Source organism: Dermacentor variabilis, chromosome 3 (genome assembly GCF_050947875.1).
Source record: "Dermacentor variabilis isolate Ectoservices chromosome 3, ASM5094787v1, whole genome shotgun sequence".
NCBI classification, from domain to species: Eukaryota; Metazoa; Arthropoda; class Arachnida; order Ixodida; family Ixodidae; genus Dermacentor; species Dermacentor variabilis.
Genome location: NC_134570.1, coordinates 80140470 through 80159561, shown reverse-complemented (window position 1 = coordinate 80159561; position 19092 = coordinate 80140470). Strand labels below are relative to the sequence as shown.

General features: G+C 46.5%; 1 protein-coding gene across 2 annotated transcripts in view; it reads left to right on the top strand.

The window, feature by feature from the left end:
- RapGAP1 (Rap GTPase activating protein 1) overlaps positions 1-19092 on the top strand; it is a 314819-nt gene that overhangs the window by 204551 nt on the left and 91176 nt on the right. For both annotated transcript variants that reach the window (XM_075685746.1, XM_075685745.1), the window contains one exon: positions 18286-18765. In XM_075685746.1, coding sequence (XP_075541861.1) covers positions 18759-18765 — 7 coding nt within the window. In that variant the 5' untranslated portion in view covers positions 18286-18758. The remainder of the gene's footprint in view (positions 1-18285; positions 18766-19092) is intronic.

Here is a 19092-nt window from a genome sequence, read left to right as displayed (position 1 = left end):
TAAGAGGCGTGATGCCTGAAACTTTAGTGAAACCTTAGTGACCAAAGAAACTGAAGCCACATTAAAAAAATACGCTGCAAAACATGCGGTGCAATTATTGTTGAGGACTTTTAATGAAGATAAACCATTTTACGTATCATGGAAGGCTGCTGCGTAGGGCCTTCCTTAGGTTAGTCGGTCATCAGAAAATCACCCATGAGTGTTCGGTTGCGATCTGGGTGTTCTTTGGCCTGTCGCGAAAGTAGCTTTTGATAGATTCATTTTTCCGAGAATTGCCATCTGGCTCACGTAAGGGTGTGCAGCTCTGAAGGTAACGAGTGACGAGAAATAGTTAGAATGTTAATATACATATATATATATATATAATGAATAAACGAGAAAAAAGTGGGCTACCTGTGTGGCCCATACATGTGTCATAATGGTGACACTGGCTAACACTCCCAGGGTTCTACCAGGAAACATAAATACCCAAGAAAGTGAATGGGGAAACGTCGCTGTGGTAGCTCATTTGTTAGAGCATGGCACGCGAAATGCGAAGGTTGTGGCATCGTTCCCCACCAGCGGCAAGTTGTATTTTCATCCACTTTCATTTCGATTATTTGATCGTTTATTTCATTTATTAGGCACACGTAATTTCCCCTATGCTGTCCTTTGTGTCAGTGTTTGTTGGCTTCTTATGTGTATATATATATATATATATATATATATATATATATATATATATATATATATATATATATATATATAGCATTGAGGAATGTGCACACGCTTTAAATTGATTAAAATATAACTACCTGAAGGAGGAAAAGGTGCATGTACGTGCACGAAAATGCACAAGTAAGAAAAGAAAGTGTAAATCGATGCCGCTGAGGTTTGGCGAAAACAAGCGCTGATATAACGCAAGAAAGGGGAAAAAAGATATTACGTAATAAATATCTAATGCGGTTTATTGAGCAGTCAGGAACGCGACCGTCTCAGTCGAGCGTCAGACACCGAGAGCGCGAGCCCCTCTTCGGCGGCGGGCCGATGAGGATAGTGAGGTCCGTAGGCCGCGCCAGTCTTCTTCGCTGCAGGACTAAGGATAGATGCTGTCAGACAAATCCATGGTCAATAGTTAATATTAATGCCTATGGTATATAGACAGCCTTTTATTTGGGCTGCTTACGTCGCACTAACACATTACGATCAAAGATGCCGCTTTAGTTTGCATCTAGCTGTGGCGACGCATCTGGTATGTGACCGCCCCTATATATTCAGTGATCAAAAGCACATACGTCCCCATGTAACCGTTCTGTATCGATTAGATGATCATACTTTTGGCAAATGGAAAGATGTCAGGACCGTGGTTCCGTTCGTCCGCGGCGCCCGAAACCACAGGAAGGCTCTTCCATTTCCTCGAGAGCCACGTGCCTATGTGAGCTTTTGCGATTGTCTGTCGGATCTCAAACTTGTGCTTGCGGGAATTAGATTTCTGTTGTATCCTATCGCTGAAATATTTTGTCAACTTCTGTCCTCGGCGCTCCTGTGTCAACTCGATGCTTGTGGCCATGCTTGCGAAGCATGTGGTTGGGATAAAACAATCGCACAGCTCGTCTGTGATTGTCTTCTGTTTTGTGAACAAAGAGGAACGCTCCCTCCTGAGTTTTTTTTTTCTTTAATTGTGGGGTTTTACGTGCCAAAACCACTTTCTGATTATGAGGCACGCCGTAGTGGAGGACTCCGAAAATTTCGACCACCTGGGGTTGTTTAACGGGCACCTAAATCTAAGCACACGGGTGCTTTCGCATTTCGCCCCCATCGAAATGTGGCATTCGTGGCCGGGTTTCGATCCCGCAACCTCGTGCTGAGCAGCCCAACACCATAGCCACTGAGCAACCACGGCGGGTCCCCCCTGAGTTCGATAAGTTGGACAGCCGCCCGATTCTATAGGCTTCTGGCCTCGAGAGGCGCCTACGCAGCAGGCATTAAAGGCGCCGTACCCTTTCTTAAAGACGTCAGGCTTAGATGAAAGACTGTGATTGCACGCTATAGTGTAAATTCCCCATTCCTTCGTCATCGTTTCACCCCGATATTTCCATTCTCGCGTGAATAGAGTGGCAAATCCAAAAATATCTTGGATTGACCTATACCTGCCTTTCTTCCTTTTGCCACTTTTTTTTTTTCTGTATCTCTCTTTTCCATTACCCGGTATAGGGCGTGGATAAGTCCCAGGTCTGAACTCCAGCTATATATTCACGTTCTTGTTCCCTAGTGAAATGGCGCAACGCACTTTGGGGGATCGACCATGAATCGGGTGGAGGAACTGTTAGCATTTAAAAAAAAATAAGTTAGCGTGAAATGAAATAAGCATCTTGCAAATGGGACTTAAAGTTCCTACTGTTACAAGTATGAATAATCAATTATCTAGATATCTTGCAAATTTTGTGAACATGATAAGTATTATAATTCGTTTTGTCTCACGTCGATGTTTTGCGCCACACCTGCGGGTGGTCTTCTATACATCTTCGTTTGTGCTGTCGCTGCCACTTGCCTAAGAAGGGATCGTTAGCGAAGGGATTGGCGACACTTCTCGCTTGGGTAACCAATCGGAGCATGGTCAACGTCCCTACTTTCCCATTCTCGGACGTCCGTCTTTCCCCAACAGTACTTCTGCGCTTGAACTTCTCTGATTCGATGGTTTCTTTTACACGCAGTGCGTTAGAGGGCGTCTCGACCTGCTTGACCTCACCTTTCTGGCCGACCTGCTTCCGTCTTCCTTGCCTCCTGTTCTTCGATGCGCACTCGTGCGTTGTTTCGGGCGGCTTTCGTTGGCGGCTCGCTGGCTGCCCTGCCTGGCTTCTTGCTTGAACGCAGCTGAGACGCTGCGGGCGAAGCCCTATAGAGCGAAACTGGGCCTCGCGCGCACCCAACGCGGCGGATTATTCCTGCTATATCGTATAGTCGTGATTCGCTGTATCGAGAAGCTACACGCATTTCTCGGCGAGAAAAAAAAAGCCGGCATCGTAATTGATGAAAATCAAGGTCAACCGTACCGAAAAGAAAGCCCTTCACGTTGCCTCATCAAAAAAAAAAAAAAAAATCAGTTGTGGGAGTTCTTGCGTGCCTAAGCCACGATATGGTTATGAGGCACGCATGATGCCTCATAAATCATATGTTGGGTGAACAATGCGACATATGTGAACATGCGGTTTTTTTGTTTCTTTCTTTTTGTATGGAATCCCACGTGTTTCATATAGGAATATAGCATATCACAGTTATGGGGCATATAATTTTTGTTTCCAATAGGGAAGGATTATTTTGGTATTCTTTCAAGGTTTATTTATCTATTTATTTATTTACTTATTTATTTATTTATTTATTTATTTATTTATTTATTTATTTATTTATTTCGCACTTAAATCGTGGTGGCGCGATCTCGTTAGTCTGACGCCACGGATGTCGCGGTAATCTTGCCCGTCATTTAGGCCTTTGTGTGCAAGAAATTGTCGTACAACAGTTTATTTCTTTGCCTTAGCGCCCAAACGTGCACCCTCCGCAAAACAAACGCACCCACTGCTAATAGGGAGCGAGCACGATTGCAAAATTACACCGTTAGACGCTCACTAGCTGTAACACAAGTTAGGCGTGTAACTTTTCTAATGCGGTGAATAAATGTAACTTGCGCATTTTTCTTGCGTCATTTGTGCAACCTACAGCGCCAATACACAGTCTGCAAGACGCACAACACGTTTTACGTGCCCCGCTGTGACTGCGTCCTTGATACAGTTTTCCCGGATTTTTGAAAAAAAAATTATTGACTAAGACAGCATAAATTGACTAAGACAGCTCAAGCATGTATAATCATTTCTATTTCCCATGTCCCTTTAACTTCCTTGAAATATTGAAACGCAGGCAAACTATATTACTTCGACAGGAATGGTTTACTTAAGCTTCGTCCGTTATACACTGAGTATTTCAGCCATTTGATATCCTTCTGCACATCTGTGCTGGCAACAGTGTATTCGTGATTACGAAACGGCGGTTGGCATAGAGAGCACGTTCCAACGCATACCGTAAACCGGTGTGTTAGTTCGTCGTAGCCAGACAGTCCCCATCTTGAATACTGTTCCACTCGAAAACAGAAAGAAAGCATTATAGTGTACTTCTTCGCTAGTTCGTGGGGCGACGTCGAAATCAGCGGCAGTGCAGCTAACTTCCCTCTACAACATGCGACAGGCAGGCAGTTCGCTAACTGAAGACCACCGAGCGTTCGCTGAGGTCTACGTCGCGTTTCCGCGTTTGTGTCCGGTTTCTGTCGATAGATTGAAGGTGTAGTAACTTGGTGATTAGAAAAGTGCGTATTATAGTGGGCGAACCTTGCATGGGTTTGCGCTGAAACGTGAAACAGGAAAAAGCGAGAGAGACAAGGCAGGGACATTAGACAGAACAGCGTCTGGTTGGCTGACCATAAGCTGGAGCAAGGTTCGCAGGCATGCTTAGGGCCTGCAAACCTTTAAAATGTAATTAACTGATTTTAGTGTTAACTATAGTTTGTCGACGTTGCCACATCAAAACTTTGGTTTCTTGTTTACATATACATGTACCCGCATGTTTCCATTTGTCCCTGATACTTGATCGCGCGAGCGGTAACTGCAAAATTTAATGTCCCGCACACGTTACAAATAGCTATAAACAAAGCAACGCAAGTCGCACACAGTGAAGGCATATTCATCCATTCCTGCCGTGGGTTCAAATATTTCCATGGAAGCACTGGTCTCTGTATGTTTTTCTATATGCATAGCAGGAGCCTCTCTCGGCGCTTTTAGTTCCTATATATCAACGTATGTTGGCGGGCTTTGAAAGCGCGGCGCTCCGCTGTGGTCAATACTGCGCAACCAAGCTACGAGAGCTGAATTTGAATATAAACTAGCTTTTGGCCCTGGCATCCATTTCTACACTACACGCATGCTTTGAAATGAACAAGTGATTTTGATTGATTGACTGATTGATTGATTGATTGATTGATTGATTGATTGATTGATTGATTGATTGATTGTTTGATTGATTGATTGATTGATTGATTGATTTTGAGTTCCAAGAATCCTTACCCACGTGGCAGGATCTTTGACGTCGAGTAGGTGGTTAGTGAATGTGCACACGGAACCCAAGCTCAGCTTCCAAGCCACTGCACGGAACTTTCAGCACATATCACGGCTGCACGCATTAGCGTGCGTGAGCTGTTTGCGAACGGCCTTGGCGCAAGGAGATGGTTCTGCAAGCGGCGACGATGCGCTTGCCGAGTGTTTGCACACGGGAGGCGTGGTTTGCGTAGGCAGCCGATGATAGTGTGGACGCCGAAGGACCGACGCTGAAACTCTGATAATATATTCGTCGGTGAACGAGGGTGAAGTTAATCAATCCGAAAACAGAAAAGAAGAAAGAGAAGAGCAACTTAAACGTACTGATGGGTTCGTTTGACCACCCGTGCGCCTCCCTCGTTGAAAGGTCAAACGAAATCTTGCCCCTCCTCAGCCGTTGGTCTGATGATGTGTGATCGCGTACTTGAGCCGCGATGGGCGGTTTTAATCGCATTCGATCAGCAAACATAGAGTGGTGCGCAAATCCTGTCGGAATCCGGTGTAGTTAGCCCCGGCTTATCGCTTTGTTTCGGCGCTGAAAAAGAAAGGAAAGAAAAGGAGAAGACGGAAAGAAAGTGTAATCGTATTTATGCATAATTTATGAAGATTGGGGCATATAAAAGAGTATTATCTGTTTTTAATACGTTGCTTATTGACCAGATTCTTAAAGGGACCCTGAAACCATTTTGACGATTTTGTGCAAACGTACTGACTCTTTAGAGTAGATCCTTCTGATCAATAATTGACGCATTTAAGTGTTCCGCGTAAAGCGTTTAATTTATTATAAGTTTTAAAAATGTTCATCGCTGCCAATCGCAGCACACTGCGTGGCGGAATTTTCAGCCGCCCCTACCCATATGACGTAAATCACGCAATTGACGTCACTAGGACGAACTATCCGATTGGTTGCCCAGGGCGCGTCATCAATAATTTTCCCAGCTTTATGATGAACAAATGATGTTCTTAATAGTTTGAATGTTAGTTAATTTGTTTGTATAGAAAGAAAGTAACAGAAAGAGAATGCATAATAACAATTTCTCACTACACTTAAGCTTTCTGCTTGTGTTACAACGTGCTCCATTTTTACGAGAGCTCCGCGGTCAGAGTCGGTCTCAGTCTTTTCACGAGCACTATCATTCGGCTTTGTTGCGTTGTGAATTGCAAACGTAGCAACTGGCAATACGTCAAGCTGCGACATCGTGTCCCTTTGCAAGCCAGTAGACGAACGGACTGGCTGCAGCGCATCGGACTGCCGCTACCCGGTCGGCGCCAGGATTTGCGCGCTTGTGGCCGTCACTTTACACCGGAAGATTACTAACGCAATAGCGTTTCGCGAGTCCGGTATTAGGGTAAACGCAAGCGTAAGGGAATAGGGCCTGGCCGTTTGACCGTGTCGTTTCACGGGATCCACAGCAGCGCAAATATGAATAGTCTGCACGGTGCAGCCACTTGGTGGCACAAAGCTCAACCACACACAGTAGCAGTAACAAAATGTATTCTTATTTGCTGCTGGTGTCAATTTTTCGCGGGAGTGTAATCGTTAACACATTGTTGTTGTAGATGTTTAAAATATTTTACATTTAATTAGAGCAATATTAGCTCCTTGTTTGGCTGGATATACGTTCTGCGCCAACGGGTGGCTGGACCGTGGAGATCGATCAGGCAGCTCACGTATACGTCTACGCTAAAGTTCTTTCATCAGCTTGAGTTTGTACCTCCACAGTTCCGTCGAAACGCCCAGCTCGCCTGTGGTTACCGGAATACCAGACACGTTCGGCGCTGCGACAGAATGCTCGAAACGCACGCTGCTTTGATAGCTCTCGCTTGGGGTCGACTGCCAAGCAGCTGGGGGAGAGCTTGGGAGAGGCTTCGCGCGCTCTCTCCTAGAGAAAAGAGAGGCGCGCGATTGGTTGCGCCAGTAATGACGTTGTTGCTCTCCGCCGTGCCGAGCGCGCGCGCAGTAGTTCCTCTCCGGTTCCGAAATGGGAAGGCTACGCGTGATACGTACTCCAGGTGAGCAGGCAGCTTTCGATCAGCAACGCCGCGAGCAGATCCGGGAAAGAATTCGTCTACGCCGTGACCAATACTTCAGCCCGAGCACAAGAACATTCCAGTGCAGCTGAGCGCAAGCAGCAACTGCTTACCGAGGATCCGGCAGCCTAAAGCCGTCCTTTAATGAACCGTAGGGTTTAACCCAGTGATAAACAACGGGGCGGAACGTTCCAGCTTCGCTGGTTAACCATCTGTACGGAGTGCCTGGGCGGTGATTTTTTTTTTACTTCAGGTATTTACTACTCGGCTGGATTTGGTGGCGTTAAGACAACGTTGAATTCACATTTATTATAAAAGATTTCTTTCTTTCTTTATTCACACAACCCAGCGTGCAACTATGTCCATTAAACCTTCGTTTCACCTCTCGTTCGTTGTCATATAGTTCACATCGCTAGCGTCGTTCTCCCGCTCCTATCGGACGCCTATCGATTATGCTATTTACCGTACAAACAGCTCAGTGCAGAGTAAGTAACCGAATGGTTGTACTGCATAACTAACATCTTTTCCTTTTATCTCTCATTTTCTTTCCCCCTCATTTACTGTCTATTCTTAATAACGTATTTCGTCCCATCCTTTGTCTGAAATCTGTAGCCCTTTGTGGCAGGCTGTCACATGTGATCGCGCGAAAGTGACGCACTTTTTACCTTCATACCGCTTTTCTATCTTCTTTTTCTGGCTAGTTGGATTCAAAAATAGGGTATTAGGAGGTGAAATAAAATACTATCCCCGAAGCGCGATCGACCAGTTCGAAATCAGCTAAGCCGGAGCCTCAAAACCGAAATATGGAAACAGAGAAAGAAAGCGCGCTATAAGAAATGAGTAAACGTTGTGTATTCAAGATTTAAAAAGAAGTACGGAAGTGAAAACAAAACACATAACACAACACGGAAAAGCGCGAATAATATACACGAACTGCGAGTGCGTTTACGTACGCCTGTATATTTATCCATATAATCCGTGCGCGGTGAACCAGACGAGACAAGGAGTAGCGACCGCTCCACCCCGAGGCCATATGCCCGTCGACAGGTCTTGGCAGCAGCGTGTATTCTCGTTTCGTGCGCGTACTTTTCTTCTTTATCTTTTTCTTACTGGAAAGTTTCTGAGGAGGGTCGCTAGTGCCGAGGCGAAATAAATTGGACGTGCGTATAAGGTGTGCATCGTTCGGCTGTCCTTATTTATAAGCTTCCTCGTGCGCCGAGTCGAACGGCGCGAAGTGGAATATTTCCGATCCGCGTATCCGCACGCATTGGAGCAATTGGACTCGTCGACGGTGGCGAGCGAGCGTCGTTTCCGTTTCTCGTGCAGGCGTACGCACGAAGCGGTGTAAGGACTTCCGGAACCGAAAAGCTGCACACCCCGCGGAGCTACGCTGCACGGTTTGCACTTTGTGCGCGTTACGGAATTGGCCTCACTTTGTACAGAGCTCACGCAGGAGTCAGCAGCATCTTCTTCTTGTCTGCGTGTATCCGTGTGCGCGCGCTTGTTTGTTTGTTTGTTTGCGTCCACTGCGCGGGCGCGCACGCCGTAGATATGCCCGATCTTCGAATGCCCATTTTCGTGGCGCGGGTAGTTCCATGCTTTCTCATAGCAGAACCGCAAAAAATACTGCCTTTAGATAGAGAGATAGATAGGCGACTGATTGATTGGATGGTGTGGATTTATTGTTTGCATGATCGCATTGGATGGATTGGGTTGAGGGATTAGAATAGATTGGTGCATTGTACTGGATTGGATGATTTGGACGCATTATGGATTTGGAAGTTTGGGCGGAGAGGATGGAAGCATCTGCTTCTTGCTCTACCCCATTTCAGTTATTTTTGGAGTAAGGCACTCTGATTAATGAATATCAGTAGAAAAAGTATGCTAATTAAGTAAAATATATAAAATATGCTAATCTGTAAAAAAACAGGAACAAACAACGATGCAGTGTCACACTTAAACGCGAGGTTAAAAGCAAATATAAATTTCCAAGGTGTGTAATATGTCAATATTACGTTGAGGCGATGTTGCAACAAATAAACAAGAAAGAAAAGTTCCGCACAGCACATATTTTTCATCTCGCAATATCAATCAGGATCCGAGAATATCCCATAGAACGAGCGAAGGTTTAACCGTGGTTTGTAGAGATTCACGTTACTACTGCGTTTGTGTAATCATTTTCATTCCTTCTTGCGCGTGTCTGCACGCCTGCCTTTTCAATAACTTGAATTTTCCTTAAAGAGAGCGCCTGACTCCCCAATGGTTCAACACTTGACGCACAGTCCTCGCCTTTGCTGAGACAACCGCTAAGAAAATCAGCATGATATTTGTACCATTTAATGAGAACTTGGAGCCTTTAAGGCATAAAGATTGGTAGGCTTATCAGATATATATATATATATATATATATATATATATATATATATATATATATATATATATATATATATATATATATAGACGACCGGAAACATACATATATATGTATGTATATATATGTATGTATATGTATATATATATGTATATATATATTTTAACAGCCTTTGAAGCGGGCTGAAACTACGAAGGATATCGCTTCTTCGTAACTTCTTTCTTGAACCAATGTTTTGCCTCCGAAAACATTTTTTAAACATCAACCATCAAAAAAAAGAAGAACAAAGATGGTGGTGAGTTTTAAGAATTTGATGCTTACGCGTACTACCATGCCTGGAATGGGCCGTCTATTTTCTCCCTCTCTTTTGCTTCCGGTAAAGTGATTCTTTCTCTTCCTTCCTTCCTTTCTTTCTTTCTTTCTTTCTTTCTTTCTCTATCTCTCTCTCTCTCTCTCCCCCTCTCTCTCTCTTTCTTTCTTTTGTTAATCTGCAGAAGTATTTTCAGCTAGTGACAAGGCGTTCCGGTCGGCCTGTGCAGAGAAGCTTCTGCACGAAGTTAAAGAGATGTGCCCTTACTTTAACGTGAAGCAGGTCAATATTATATATGTCGCCTAGCGTTGTCTGTAAGAGGTCGTACAACGCGCCCCAAAGCACGCCACTATACAAGTTCGCAGGGGTTCGCAGCGCACACAACTCGATCCGCCAGCGCTTTTCCTTATAACACAACGCGCTGTAGCAAGGATCCGAGGTTAACAGGCTTGTCTCATTGATTCCAACGGGGCAGCCAGTCGAGACGAACCAGGCTTCTCTTTCTTCTTGTTATTTTTCTTTGCTTTCGTTTCTGCCCCAGCACCCTTCGAAGCCTTCGGTAGCCTATGTACACTTGACTCATATTGCTGATCTGGAAAAAAAAAAAGAGAAAGAACTCCCGGAGGAATTCCGCTTCCTGACTGTCTTGCCTTTCGGCTGACGGTCCGAACCGTCCCCAAACCTATCTGCCTCTATGTAGCAAGAAGGAGATCTCGCGTAATCCACTTTGAAAGATCCTATGCGAAAGGGGCGATAGAAGGAAACAAACAAAGTAGGAAAGTACAAAAGAAAAAAAAAATGCGTCTAAGAGTCTCCGGGTATCTGTCTATATGGGAAGCGCGTGGAGATATTGCGGATGCCATTTTCGGTGCTCGCGCCCGGCTCCCCGGACGACTCTTGGCGGTGACAGGAGCCGCGGCGGGCCGCCCCGTTCTTCAACGAACTGGAAAGGCGCAGATTGGCCCCGCTTTTCTCTGTCACCCAGGGAGCAGGGACGCAAGTCGCGAAACCGGGACACACAGCCGAGGGGCTTTGGACGGGATACGGGTGTGTGTGGGTGTCGAGGGGTGAAGTTATGGAAACAGGGATGCGAGGACTTTCGGAGCGAGTGTTTACTCGAGACTCCGCGTCGGGAGAGTCATATTGTCAAGGGCGCTCTGCTGGTTTCGGAGTGAGCGCGCGCGCGCGATGACAAATTTGTGCATTGGAGCATCCTCGTTTCGGAAGTTGGCTACGCATGTATCGCAAGGTATAATACGGCGGCATGGGGGGGGGGGGGGCGATGCGTGACGTGGGGAGAAAGATAGAGAAACGAGGAAAGGCAGAGGGGTTAATCAGACGGCATGTCCGGTTCGCTACACCTGATCTGGGGAAAACGGGAAAGAGAGAGAGCAATATTTGTGCGTACCTGTCGACTTCAAGTATACTGCAGCAGCGCCTTCATTGCTCGCGGCACCAGCGACGCGCGCACATAGCTTTTTGCTTCTAAAAGCGGTCCATAATCTAGACGGTTTCATGCTGTCAGGCGAGATCGGCGCTGGATCTTATAACGGGAACAATGCCACATGAGGTGTTTGGTAGTTTCTTCGGTCCCGCAGGAGTCGCGCAGTGACGTGGAAATACCGCAGCGGGAGGGTATTAACGTAGGGGGGATGGAAAGTCTTGAGATGGTTTTTTTTTTCGTCTGTAAGATTTTGAAACAGTGCACGATTGTTCGCATTGCAGTGACTGCTGCGGGATAACGTTGTTTTGTGTGCATAAACTGTTCTGCTGCTCTTTCTCCTACGGAAGTATGTAAAGAACAACTCACAAGCTCTATACCTACGCAGCTGTACCGCCCGTTTAACAGTAAAGCAGTAGCCGACCCTGTATCTGTGCGCCAAGGTCCTCTTCTAGTGAACATATAAACAAAGAAGAAAGAAAGAATAAACGAGGAAGACATGGCACGAGGAGACGAAGGACAAGCACAACTCATCTAGCGTGTTACACTTGCGTTTACATCCTGTGAGCGGGTTATTTGGAAAATCAGTCTTACCGCAAAGTCCCGGGAAAGTTGGAATTCTTTCAAATCTAACATTTCGATGATAATGAAAGGGGAACTGAAAGCGGACGAAAAGGACAACTTTCCGCAGGATGGCAGCTGCATACCCAGGTCGCTAGCATTATACCATGGTATAGATCTAAACCAGCCGCCGCACTCCGATCTGCTTTCTTGGGTATTTGTTTCTTTACGTGCACAGTATAGATTGAGTCCCGGGAGTGTTAACCAGCGCCGCCACTCGCGGCCGTGGCGACGGTTGCGGACCATCCTTTCGACCGCCGACGTCACGTAGCACGTGAATGTTTGCACAAGCAACTGGTCAATAAACGCTCACATGCTACAACCTTGGGGCGTCACGGCTGTCGATGAAGGGAAGTTTGAGGACTGGGAAAAAATACGAATAGGGACGGAATAGGATCATTATAGTCTTTCTAATAGGCCACTGCCACGTAAAAAGGTCAACAAAGCCTTGACCGACTTTCGGTGCGACGATAGTTCGTGTCGGCATTCCAAGACTGACTGTTCTTTTTTTCGTCCCCCCTCTTCCTTCCGTCTTCACTGCCCCTTTCCCTTCCCCTAGTGCAGGGTAGCAAACCGGATGTTTTATCTCTGGTTAACCTCCCTGCCTTTCTCTCATTTGCATCTCTCTCTCTCTCTCTTCTGGACTGGCTGCCGCACTAACGATTGGCTGTGTGACGTCAGTGCTGCGCGTGAATATACACTTGAGCTCAGCGCAGCTGCCGTGTTTCGTGGAGCCGCCCGTCTCATTAGGGCGACCCGTCGGCCAACACTTGGAATGGGCTCGAGTACGCGTACGCAGTAGACCGTTGCGTCCGCAGCTCATGCACCGACTACCACTTCCGGGTGCCTCGCGCGTCTACCTCTCGTCTATACAGCGCCAAAACACAGCCGCGGCCGTTTGAGCCTCGCGCGTGCTTTTAACGAGACCGCGCAGCAGGCAACGACGGCACAAGTGGGGCGCCTCGTGCGCCAGCGTATTTGTGAACATGCTGTGCGTTGCGAGTGTATGCCGTCAACAGCGGCTCCGGGCTTGGACCCAGCGAGAAGCAAGTGGGAGGCGAAAAACGAGTTGACTTTGAATGGCAGCTTGTGCCTATACACTGCGCTATAGGTGCGGGAAAGTATACGGACATTACATTTAAACTCTCGGAGTTGCGGAAGGCCGCACTGCTTGGTTTACTTGTTGGATTTGTTTGATGATGTCGGGAATATTGAAGACTTGCGTCGCTGTTTTTTTTTTTCTGCAACAATCGACTTGAGTAATGAGGTGTACGGAAATGGCACGAAGAAATGGGCGAACGAGAACGTACGCATATACACACGCGTACGCTGACGACAACTTATAACCTCAACGACCTTGAATCGATTTGCAGTCTAGTTGCCGCAGCAAGACGTTTCGCATATTATAAGTGCATACGTGTTCAGGCGAAAGGAGCAAGTAATTGAAGAAAACGACGGCACGTACAATATAAGGATCAACCACAAATGTATAGGGACACTTGCACAATCAGTTCAGGGATGGTGAACAAACACAAGTTGTACACACAAATTTGTACCGTGGTTCGAGCTTTATACACTGCGGGACATCCATTCTGGATGTCCCGCAGTGTGAGCGCGTCTAACTTATATTTCCCGCAGTGAAAGCGCGTCCCGCAGTGAAAGCGCGTGTAACTTATATTTTTACGAAAATTACGGACCCTAATGACATTTTTTGAACAGTATAACATGTATCAGTGCTTTGTGCTTTGGTGTTATCACTGTGCTTTTGTTATTTTTTTTCATCCAAGACATTGTGCAGTTTGCCAGGAGCTCATGCAGACAAACATATATCCAACTTTTGATTAAAGAGAGCATTTCTCTATGAACGCGTCTCTTTAACTATGCTGCCGGTACTGTAGGCCGCGGGATTACAGAGTATAGAATAAATGGCCGCGTTGTTCGGCCGCCGACTAATTTTCCAGCCACAGCGGTCACACACACTTCGTTAGAAGCGGAGCTATGCACAATGTTCACTATGTTTCCGCGCATACGTTAAGTGAATCCGGGGCCGGGACTTGTAAAACTCCGGCGCTTATTAACTGCGCGCGCGGTGCCCGCGACTCTGATTCTCTATCGCGAAACTCTGCAACCGCATTAAGCCCCACGCGATCTCGACAATTAAGAAAACGGGGATGAGGCACTGGCATAACACGCGTTCGAGACGATGCGCGCGCGCGATCTCCTCGCACAGATTCTCGAGGCACGTCCAGCGGCTGCTTGAGGTGTCTGCTTCCGGGGCCGCCGCGCTGGGAGCTCAAAGGTTCGGCCGTTCCTGCGTTCGCGTGGGAGGAAGGGCAGAACCCCGCGTCGGCAGAGAGACAGAGAGAGAAAGACGCGTTGGTCCAAGACAGATGGATGTCATCCGACGCAACGGCTTACAACGGCATCGCGGGAAAAGGTCCGCGCTCTGCGCTTAGCCTTCTCGGCCCAGCGTGACAGGGGCTGAGCGCGGGGAGGCGAAAATGCGTTGTAACGGGATGCTCGCAGCTACCGCGGTCGCACTCTTCGCGTCTCTCCATCTTCCCGTCTGTCCTTGTCAACACGTGCGTTTGCGTACCGTGAGATCCTGCGTATAACACATGTCTGTCTTTTCTCCTTTACGTTTTGCTTTCCCTTCCTTTTTTTCATTTTTTTAAAACAATTCTACTGCATAAGAACATCACACGTGACGGCACTCTTCTGCGTTATCGCTTGGATTTCTGTAGAAAGGCGGGAGATTTTGCAAGTTATTTTTTTTTCTTATTATTCGCAAGCATCGCGGATCCAAAACGCAGACACACACACCTATTCATGCAATAGTTAACGAGGACTAAAACAAAGCAGACAAACAGAGGCAGCTAAATTACGAGGAAAAGAACGTCTTAAAAAAAGAGCGGTATTTAATTCTGCTCGAAACTCCTTTCTTTCGCGGAGGTCGAGAATATCATCAGGTGGATTATTTCACAACGCAATCGCGTACGGGATTACTGAAGAAGTTACACGAATTTAGGTGCTCAAAACTACGATGACGCTGTCTTGTTGTGCCCTTCTTCCTGCAGTCTTTTCAGCGCTGTTCCGTGGATGAAGGAACAACAACCGACCCAACTTTTAGTACTACAACAGGTGTAAATCACCTGCATGAGAAATCGTAATTTCGAAATAGCTGGATCAATAGATCCAGTTGTTAACTTTTAGAAATGTTCCCTCGGAAGACACAAGCCACGATATCCCAGTGGCTGTGACGTCGTTCTACCGAGCACCAGCGGGTGGGCTCGATTCGATAGAAGATTTTGCATTTCTATACAACCTAAATACAAAAAAAAAGAAAAGGAAAGCTCGTTTATCTAGATATATGTGTGCGTTAAAAAAAAATCCAGGTCGTGAAACTTTATCCAGAGTTACGGCATCCATCATATTCCCGCTTTGCAGTTCCAGGAGGCTAACGCCGATAATTTCATTTTCTTTATTTTTGCTTCTTGAAATTTTGAAATTGAAACGAAGCGGTATAGTTCAGTCATGTCTGCTTAGCTGAAATCCAAAGACCACTGCTAAAGTGAGTCAGCTAAAAATTGGATTAACGTTGAGATTGTGCCCAACCAATATACCTCCTTTGTGCCTAACTGCTGTAGGGAGGGTCCCGAAAAAACTGTTAAATGAATTGACGTTTAAGAAGGAATATTTTAAGAAGAAGCACTTAAAAAGAAGGGAATACCTCGGAAACGGTGCAAGTCTTGAAATCCTTGCTGAACGGGCCTTTATTCATAATTAGAAAGGTTAGTGAATCTTTTTAGCTATAGCTATGTGTACACTGTTCATGTACCCTGTAAAAAAAATATGAAATGAGAGAAAAAAACAAGATACAAAAAAAGTCGAGACGAGAAAAGGGGGCGTGAAAGCAAGTCCATCATACAGCATGATTATCTACACAACTGTCACACAGCAGAACACGGCGAATGAATTCGAAAATGTGTCAATACATATTGCGTGTTAACAACAACAGCAGCAACAACAACAACAGCAACATCATCCTCCTCATCATCATCATCCTCCTCATCATCACAACTACAACAGCAGAAACAACAACCGCAGCAACAATAACAATAATAGCAATAATAATAATAAACTTTATTATATCCGATATTTCGCGGTACTTCGGCGGGCGTGTGTATACGCGAAAACCCGGTGACAACCCGGACGCGCTCCGCGCGTAATGGGAGCGTTACGCGCACACGCGGTTGTCCGGTATCCTGGCGCACACACACACGCTCCTTTGATTGCTTTCCCGCGTGTGTGCTGGGGGCAGCTGGGCGAAGAAACGATGTGTCCCGTACGAAGGCCTTGACGCGCGCCGGACAGGGTGCCTCTGGTTGCGAAACGCCGCCGTGATTACCGCGTCCGACGGTGTTCTCGCGGTCGGCGTTGCAAGGGGCAGCTTTCTTTCTTTTTTTTTTGTCGCAGTGCGCGCTTTGCTCTACCTCCTTTCTTTTTTTTTTTCTTTCTTTCTTTCTTTTTGGCAGATTGCACGTGCTCTGAATGTGTCGCGCACGGGCTTTACCAGTTTAAGCAGTCGCAAATCGCTTCTTCTCAAACGCAATTAAGTGGGCGGAAATTGCTCTCTTCAACCTGCATCGCTTAGCAGCTGATGAGACGTTGCGAAAAAGCTTTCGTTTTGCAAGACGCGCAGAGCAACGCTACGCGTAATTGAGTTGTCGGACCATAACCCGGAGAAAACGACTAGAGTGGTTTGTCAGCTTGTTTTTTGTTGCCTTTAAGCGAAGCTTGAAGCTTAGTTTGTCGTGAGCAGGGCATATATATATATATATATATATATATATATATATATATATATATATATATATATATATATATATATATATCGGTCCTTGCAGGAAGGGCACTCAAGCATACAAGGCAAATCAGAAACTATGCAAGCACAAAAAAAAACCGCAACTATATAAATATAAATACTATACAATAAATACAAATAAATATGCATAACGGAAACCATATGAGTAACGAACTTCACTAGGAACGTTTCAATACATCGCGGGTCGGGAGTTCCACTCAGACACTGTTCTGGGGAAGAAAGAAAATTTGTATTTGTCCTGGCCAAATGAGGGGTTAAAGCATACGTGTGATCATGACGTGTACGCCTTGTGGACAAAGGGGTCACGCATACCGAGTATTCTAAGGATCATATACGATTGGTTAGTTGCTGTAAGAAGTTCAGGCGAAGCCCCTGCCTCCGTGTCTGGAGTAAGGGAATGTCGTTTGCCACCGTTAGCTGTATGGGGGAATCTGTACGCTTAAACGTTGAATAAATAAAACGAAGATCCTTTCTCTGAATTCTCCCAGTGATTTTAATGTTACGTTTAATGTATGGATCCCATGTAATTCAAGCGTACTCCAGTTTAGGTCTGATGAAAGTCAAATAACTTAATAATTTAATGCTGGCAGGTGCATTTCTCAGTCTGTGTTTTAAGAAGCAAAGTTTATGGAAGGCAGAACAAATATTACTAAAATGTAAATTCCAGGAAAGGTTATTGGAAAATGTTATGCCTACGTAATTATAATTTGCAACGTGTTTTAATGATGTATATATATATATATATATATATATATATATATATATATATATATAAGAAATTGCGGCCCAATGACAACGTCGTCGTAAACGATAACTTGGAAGTTTATATACGCCCATAGTTCCGAAGAGTGTAAGTCTAGTCGTCAGGGCAGTTTCAAAGGTTGAAACTGCCCTGCCGAAGAGAGATTTCGTGTTTACGACAGCGCCTCCATTGTGGCATCATTTCTTCAAATAACAGCTGGCCTATTTTTTTTTTTCTTTCGACAAAGTGTCCTTGGCACCGACACCCTCAAACTGTGGGCTGTCCAGAAGCTTTCGCAACTCTTCACTCGGTGACGCGTGTATAGCTGTATAGCCACGCGAATGAACTCGAACGTCGTTGCTGGTCGTAAGAGCTGGCCGCAACAAGTGTACGCACACAAACACAAAAACCTAGTCCTTTTTAAGCGACGCGGTACAAAAGCTTCCGCATTAGCTTTCCAAGGTCTACACTAAAGCGACATCTCTGCCGTGACCTCCTTTGTCGGAATTGTCTGCACCGCGGTGCCGTCTGCGCTCTCAAAGTGTCCCTCGTGAGCAACCGACTCGACTGTCGAGCCGCGTCCTCAACAGGCGTAAAAAAAAAGAATTAAAGAATCTTTGGCGTTGTCTGCGCGAAGAGTGACGCAAAACGCGCGCGCCTCGGTCGCGATTCTCTCGATTAAAGTTAAACGAATCAGCGCCTCTCTTTTTTCGTCTCACCAAATTTTGTATCCCTCTCTCTCTCTCTCTCTCTTTGTGTATACGCAGGCGTTCGAGCGGCTGGCTGCGGACCACCAACCCCTCCGAGAAAGAAGAAAGAAAGCCCAGTGAGCAGGGATCGCGACTGCACTACTTAACTGGCAACCGCGTCGGTGTCCACACACACACACACCAACCGCTGCTCGCTCGTGCTCAAGTTTCTCACGCCGAGCATCGGAGACAGGAGAGGCCCTGTTCACCGCTGCTGCTCTTCAGCTCGACGACAGCACCGGCGGCTGCGGCGCGACCCGTCGTCGGGGCATGCCGGCTCGACGATCGCCGGCCGCGCTGACGACGACGCCCTCCGTGCTGCCGACGCTCGGAGACGACGCCGGAAACAAAAGAGCGCGCCGGGACCGGCGCGACCGGAACTAATCCGTCGGCGGCCGGGGTCGACGAGGTCTGCGCTACGACGGCGAGGACGGCGACGCGAATAAGGCCCCACTGCTGCAAGGGCCGTCGCCCATGAATCCCGCTCCTCCATGGCAGGTCAGCAGAGAGAGACGACGGTCGCTCCTTCCCCTTATTCGTGCCTCCTATTTTTTTCCTTTCTTTTTTCTGTTTTCTCTAATTCGCGACGCTCCAGCGGGTGTGAAGAGCGGAGGATTCAAAGAGTGGGGTGTTCGAGGCGAGACAGCGGCGCGCATTAAGGATCCTTTCGGAAAAGTTAGTTATGACTCGCGAGTGATGACCGACCCCTCTCGCTCAATTTAGTTATTTTTTGTACATGTCAAGACCAGGGTCGCGTTGCCTCACCGCTTTGCCCTTATTCGCCATGCTCCAGCGATCGTGCGAAGGCGAGGAGGGAGGAAAGGA